At 40.2% G+C, this 7,465-nt stretch overlaps 1 protein-coding gene across 3 annotated transcripts in view; it reads left to right on the top strand.

Annotated features, from left to right (window-relative positions):
- The first annotated feature begins 814 nt into the window (after positions 1 to 814).
- FZD6 (frizzled class receptor 6) overlaps positions 815 to 7,465 on the top strand; it is a 38,752-nt gene continuing 32,101 nt past the window's right edge. For 2 of the 3 annotated variants that reach the window (XM_069466158.1, XM_069466156.1), the window contains exons 1-2: positions 815 to 909; positions 2,027 to 2,361. In XM_069466158.1, coding sequence (XP_069322259.1) covers positions 2,330 to 2,361 — 32 coding nt within the window. In that variant the 5' untranslated portion in view covers positions 815 to 909; positions 2,027 to 2,329. The remainder of the gene's footprint in view (positions 910 to 2,026; positions 2,362 to 7,465) is intronic. The other variant, XM_069466157.1, reaches the window with a different exon arrangement.

The following is a 7,465-nucleotide window of genomic DNA, read 5'->3' as shown; positions in this document are numbered from 1 at the left end:
CTACAGATTAGATGTAAATACAAGTCAAGAACTTGGCAATATCTGACTCACAGCCCATGCTCAAGAAAACGTTAACGATCATTGTAATTATTATCATTGCTGTACTGTGAAGAAACTACTAAGCCCCTGAAAGATTAGGTAATTTATCTCAGATGTGTGGCAGAGTTGGTACTGAAAACTAGGTTGACTTCCAAAGCAGTTCAACCTTCTGTTAAGAGTTTGCATCAATAAAACTGCAGGACCCGCCAGGGCTGAAATCCCACTTCCACCTGCGCTTCAAGTTGGTGACCAGATTCCCTGAATTAATAAAAGGGTTTTGTTTTTTTTTTTTAGAACAGTTATCAAGGAAGTTATCCCCTTTCTAACTCAGGTCCTTTGTGCAATTGAGATTACGTAGCAATTTGGGCCCGTTTTAGGGTTCTTGGCTCCTGAAATCCGCAATGAAGTGGGTACTTTTTAAAGTGAGCCTTATTTTGAGGATCACCCAGAGCTTCAAAAAAAAATCCTTCTAGGGCGAAGCCCTCGGCACCTGGAGGGCGAGATAGGGCACAGCCCTGTGCCTCAGGTACCTTAACAGACTGCAAAGTGAGGTCCCGGCCCCACGGCCGGACCTCGGCACCCCGATAGGGTTCGCCGGGCGGGCCCTGGCCGGCGGCGGAGCCAGGCTGGGCCGACGGAGCACGGGCGGGGCCGGGCAGAGGGCCAGTCCCACCGCCGCCGCCGCCGCGAGCCCGGACCTGCCCGCCCGACCTGGCGGCGCAGTCTCGCGGGATCGCTCAGCTCTCGCTCCCCGTGCGGCTCTGGCGGCGGCTCAAGTCCGGGACGCTCCCCGGAGCCGTCTGAGGTCGCGGGGGGACGGTAGGCTGAACAGGGACGGGGAGGTAAAGTGGCCTTCGACTGTCGCCCAAGGTGAGGTTCCCCGGGCCCCGACTGGGCAAGCGGCCGGGTGGGTCCCGGGGGTAGCGGAGCGGGCCTCGAGGGGTGCCGGGCGTGCTGGGGCCGCGCGCTGGGAGCCACAGGTGCGGGCAGGCGGCGTCGGGACAGCCCGCACCAGCTGAAGTTTGCTCCGGAGTAGGAGCCAGCTGCCGAAAGGCGATGCTGGGTCCCCGCGGCGCCGAGCAGGCCCGGGACACTGCTGCCGGGATCTAGGCCTGGGGCAGGTGCTCGGGTGTTGGGCGCTGGAAGAAGGCTGGGCACCGGCGTGGGCTGGGGCGGCGGGTGGTTTATTGTAATTCGGGGCCCACGGCCTTCCCCCAGCAGGGAACCTCCGTCGCCTTCCCGGGACAGATGTGCTCATTTTCCTTTTCGACGGCATCCCTATTCCCTCTAGCCCGTGAAAACTACGATTTTGTCCTCCGCTGGAGGAAATCCTAAAAGTCTCTCTTTAGTTGGCCCTTTGAAAAACAGGAAAAGTATATCCCCAGAAGACTGCAACAAAAACTGGCGCTCTAGAGTCTTGTTTAAGAACTCTTTAGGTCTCAAGGAATTTCCCAGGGCCTCAGTATTCTGTGCGAAATAAGCTTTCCAACAAGGGCCCTTAGATTTTCAGATTGTACCAATCGTTTTTAACTTCTTCCTAAGCACCAGCATTCCTATTTATCTTCCATTTTACTCATGCCAGCGGTCCCCAACCTTTTTGGCACCAGGGACCGGTTTCATGGAAGACAATTTTTTTCCACGGACGTGGTGTGGTGGGGCGGGGGACGGCGGAGCTCTGCGGCCCGGTTCCTAACATGCCGCGACTGGTTCGCGGCCTGGGGTTTGGGGACCGCAGTCCTAGGCCCCCTTTTAACACTGCGTTCCATTCAGCACCTGCCTTCCATCATTAGTTCCCTAGAGATGAGACTTCCTCAGCAAGTGATATATTCTATGCCTTGGCAGGTGAAGAATATCTCGCTAGGACAGAATTTTCCATTGTTTTTCCAGTGTTAGTTACCTAGGGTGAAAATCTTAACTCTGCACTTTGACATCTGCATTTGAGTTTATGACAAATGTTGCTGATACATCCTCTTGATTGTTTTTACAGTAATTGACCCAGGACCCATTTTCAGGAAAACAGCTTCCTTCAAAATGATAAAATAATGAAATGAGGAGTTTGAACATTTTATCGTTGGATGAAAATCTTCTGAGCATGAAAATAGAGATTAAAACAAGCCATGTGGTAAAATCAGGAATTTGAAGAACATGGAAATGTTTTCATTTTTGTTGACATGTATTTTTCTGCCCCTCATAAGAGGGCACAGTCTCTTCACCTGTGAACCAATTACTGTTCCCAGATGTATGAAAATGGCCTACAACACGACATTTTTCCCTAATCTGATGGGTCACTATGATCAGGGTATTGCTGCTGTGGAAATGGAGGTGAGTAATGCTTCATACCTTTATTGAAAAATAGTTTATGTTCTGTTCTAGAATAAATTGTAAATATGACTTTTATTTTTAAACACAGCAGGAGATTTAAGTTGTATACAGTCATATTTCAAAAAATCCTTTTGAAAATTAACCTCCCCCCCCCCCACTGACTTATGTTTTGTGGACATTTGGGGCCCTGTTTAGTGGATTTGCTTAAGATAGGGTTTGTCTTATAATGAATTATGGTTACAAATGATTTCTAAATATCTTGTGCCTGGAAAATATTTTATTTTCCTGAATCAAATATGGTAGTCCCCCTAGAAATTCTAAATTTTTTTAAATTCACTGAACATATAATCTATATTGCCTGGACTAAAAGTGAAGAAATCTCCGTGTTTTTATAAGTAGTTGTAATGTTTTCACTTGGCACAGTTCTCCTGAAGCAAATAAGTTATTGGAATATTTTGGGCTATAGACAGTGTTGTACTAAAAAGGGACTTTGTTTGTTAAGCATAGCACTTAAATATTCTTTATAAGATACTTGTTAAAAGAAACCACTTGTCCAGGGAGGAGTACAGTGACACTAAAGATTGCCTTAGGTGCCTCCTCAGTTACCTGCCTCTGGTTTAGAGATACGCAAATTACTAGGGAGGTGTGGGAAGAAATAGCTACCTGTAGAGACAGGAACCTGCCTTCCCATAAGATTTGTCAGGTTGATAAGTCTCTTGAAGGAAAGAAGACAAATGTGTCGTTTTTGTAGTTTTTCTTCAGAAAAACTGTCTGAAGATGACAAAAGCTTTTTTCCTCTGATAGTTGCTAAGAGATGAACCCCCTACAAATTTAATATAATACAGTTTTTAAAACTGATTAGATTTGATTTTGTAGCTTTGAAAGTCTTCCATTGTTTTTCAATTGAATAGTTGTCTGCCTCATTGTGGACTCATGTCTAGAATAGAAAGGCTTTTAAATACTAAGTAGATGTAATTTAAAAGGATATTACAAATTATATTATTGTAATTTTTCGGTGGTTTTTCAAACCACTGCAAGATTGAACACTGAACAAATGATGTGGTAACACTTTCATTGTTTGATAAGAATCATTTTGATGGTTTAATCTGATTAGAATATATAGTGGGAATACCACCAGGCAATAATTACATCATTCATTCACATTTTCTCTCATCATGCTTTGTAAGTCATGTTTTAATAGTGTTATTAAATTTTTTTAAAAATCTGGTTTCCTTTCTGTGTAGTAAATAAATACATTTTAAGTTTGAATGCTAACAATGACCTTATGAATTCATATTATTTAGACTTGAGTTCCTTATCATGGAGTACTATTATAAATGTAGGTGAGAAATGCATCCCTGCTATTAAATGCCTGTAATTGTAAGATGGTAACAACTAGCTTTGTTCCACACACATCTTTTTAAAACCAATCGTTTCTGTCTAAAGAAAAAAAAAAAAAAGATTTTTTATTTAGCTAGCTTCTTTCTCAGGTAGTTTGTGTCTGGCTATTATCAAGAAGGTTTTTTGTTCTTACCTCCCTTATTTGATTGCTAACATTGCCAGTCTCTTCATTATATATCTTTCTCATATACGAAACTTTCTCATAGCATTTACTAATGAAGTTTTGTTCTATAAGTCATACTTCAGTAAGTTTAAGGATACAAAAGAAGAAAGCCATCAAGCAGTTGCTTAATACTAGCATTAACCTAAGTCTACAAAAAGGAAAAAGGGAAGGAAGGGTAAATGGAAAGGCAAAAATAATATCAACCTGGGTCAGACTTTTAATCCCTATATATAATTTTTTTTAGTCTATAGTATTATGCTTTTCCTACCGCCCCAATCCTATTTGTCCTTGTGGCTAAGCAACATTCTCTATTAGTTCCTGGATTGAATATTCAAAATCCTGTAATCTGAGAGTTGTATGTGACCCTAAAGGTCATGCCGAGTTTCTTAACCATTTTTGTGCCATTAACCCCTTCTCAGAATAAGAGAAATGTTTTAAAATTTAAGTAAATAAAATGGGTAAGATTACAGAGGAAACCATTGATATTGAAATATACTTCTGTGTATTGCTCAGGTTAAGAACCCCTGAACCCGTCATTATATGGGTGAAGAAACTGAAGCCCAGACAAGTTATGATTTGTCCAAGGTTTGAAAACTATGATCTGACACGGTCTTCTCTGTCTACATGGACCATCATGTAGACAGAGAAGACTTTTTTTAAAACTTTTTCTTAAGGCCCTTGACCTTACTGGATAAACAAGATAATATTTCCTATGATTTGGAAGGCAACATGTAAATTTCAGTCCTTTGCTACCTCTTTCTAAACTTCACTTGGATAAAAACTAAACTGGATGATTTTTTTAACCTCTGTTTAGCTCTGCCTCTCTTTTTTCCTCTCATCAGTGCCTTGAATACAGGGTTTTGTTAGGTCAAAAATAAAATCCCTAACTTCAGTCTCTCCCATCTAGTGATGCCAAAGGATTTTATTAAAGTGCAAATCCATGCAGTCCACCTTGGGGTTAAAATTCTTCACCATTTCCCTAAAGCTGGAGAAATAAAAGACTTGATTCTAGAGTAGCACCCAAAGCTCTTTATGTGGGACCCTGCCTTCCAGCCTCCCATCTTGTCCCTTCCCACATTGTACAGTCTGCTTCAGCCAGCTGACCTGTTTGTAGAACTCAAATCCGTATTACTCTTTCTCGCCTCTCTACCTTTGCATATATTATATACCCTGCTGGGCCCTCTACTACCTTTCTGTACCTGCTCAATACCTACAGGTCTCAGTTCAAGGAATAATTCTTGTTTTTAGTGAAACCTTCTTTCACCTTTCTCCCAAGCATATTTAATCAGCTGACTCTCTACACTCTTACAGTACTTAATATATGTAACTGTCCTTACACATATGCTGTGTTGTGATTATTTACATGTTTCTCTCACTAGGTTGTGAACTTGTTGAAGGTAGGGATGGTGTTTATTCATCTGTATCCCTAATGCCTAGTACAGTGCCTCTGAGCATGGTAGATGCTCAATAAAAGCTAAATAAAGAAAAAGGTGATGTTTCCTGGCCCAATAAATCAGCAAAGAGAATTTTCCCTTCCAATCTTTACTTTCCACATCTATCTTCTACAGTGTCTGAGTGAAAGGCATTCTAATATTTTTAGGTGGTTTACAGATCATCCTCTTTTGTTCTACCTGAGTAGAAATGTATCAGTTGAAACCCTCTATTTTCTTTCCCTTATTAGCTCTACACATATTTATTAGAATATGTTTAAAGAATTTGATTTTTAACCATTCTATTTATTTATATGAAGTGAAGGGATTCTTTTGATTGGACTTCTGGATTATAAATTATACCTGTCATATTTTTTTCTAACATACTTTAGTACTTGAGGTTATAGTACAGTCGAGCACTAAATTAAGCTGCATGTACCTTGGCTTTTACTAAAAACGTGTTTTATACTTTCTCTAAAGATCATATGGGGTTTTATACTTCCGACCCAACTGCCTTTGGTTCCTGCTGGTCGCTGTTGAGTTTCCAGTGTTCACTGAATTGAAGTGTTAGGATGAGAAGAATTGCCTGATGATTATGGCAACCAATTATACTTTCTTAGCCATCAAGAATTCCATATAAGTCAATAAATCTATCTCCCCATTTATGCCTCAGTTTTTATTTTATGACAGCTATCCTGTTTTGTAGAATTTAGGCATTTATGGTCATTGTCAGTCTGTGATTATATGAGATGATTTAGAGCAGTGGTTCTCAAAGTTTAGTTCATAGACCAGCCGCTTGTGAGTTTGTTAGAAATGCAAATTTGTGGACCCCTCACCCCAACCTCCTGAACCATGTTCTCTGAAGAAAGAGCCCACCTGTGGTTTAACAAGCTGTCCAGGTGTTTTTTATGAATGTTAAAGTTCAAGACCTACTGGTTTAGAGCAGGGATTGCAAATTTTTTCTGTAAAGGGTCAAATATTTTTGGTTTTGCAGACCATACAGTTTCTGTTGCAGCTATTGTACTCTACAGTTGTAGCACAAAGGCCATCATAGATAATGTGTCAACGTGAGTGTGGCTGTGTTTCAATAAAACTTTATTTACAAAAACAGGCAGTGGACCATATCTGGCCCATGGGCTGTCGTTTGCAGAACCTTGGTTTAAATACTTGAAAGTGTTTTAAGAATAGGAGAGCACATAATAAACATTGTGCATTCTTCCTAATATGTTACCCAAGTTATATGTTATTTAATTTCCATATACTTTTTTAAAGTCAAATTTATACAAACCAGAAGGATCTAACTGGGATATCCTGGTTTTTTAGTTTTGTCTCAGAGATTGCCTAAAATAAGGGACTTCAGTTCTTTCCTTATTTTACTATCTGAAACTGAATCATTTGTACTACAAAGAGTTAATTACAATTCTGAATAGTGACTTGGCTTTATAATGAAAAGGATGTTGTACAGTCTCACTCTTCCAAGTGGAAAAAAAAAAAACAGGAATGGCTGCTGGTTTTCCATTGTGTTCCTTTTGTTTCAAATCTAAAGCATTGTTTCTCAATTGTGAGGTCGATGTCCCTTGAGAGACTGATTTCATCCAGAAAGAGCTGAGACTGATCTAGGGAAAATGGAAACAGGAATATTGTATTTTTCTTTTTGAATTGCCTTCATTGAGGTCTAGGCTAAGGGAAAGTCATATATTGTGTTTGGAACAGCATGTGGTCATTCCACTTTTAAACTGCTAAAGGGAAGTGAACCAAAAAAAAACCTTTCCTTTCCACCTGTTAATATGTACTATTAAAATGTCTGTATTTAATTAAAAATAAGAGGATGGAGAAAAACTGGATAACAGACTTTTAAGGAAAAAAATCCGTTTCTATTGTGCAGTGGTTTTTACCACATTAACTGCCATGTGAGTTGTATTTAATTCATGCTCGTTTTGAGCCTGGGGCCTTGTGAAGCAAAACCTGGTCAAAACCGTGAAAATCTTACTTGTTGGTGTTCTTATTGTTACAATTAATATTGATAATTTATTTCTGAAAACGTGGACTAGATGAATGCAATTCAATAAATTTCATTTTCCACTAAATTTTTCATTAAATTAGAAAGGAT

This window comes from Eulemur rufifrons, chromosome 3 (genome assembly GCF_041146395.1).
Source record: "Eulemur rufifrons isolate Redbay chromosome 3, OSU_ERuf_1, whole genome shotgun sequence".
NCBI classification, from domain to species: domain Eukaryota; kingdom Metazoa; phylum Chordata; class Mammalia; order Primates; family Lemuridae; genus Eulemur; species Eulemur rufifrons.
This window is presented reverse-complemented; position numbering and strand designations above follow the sequence as displayed.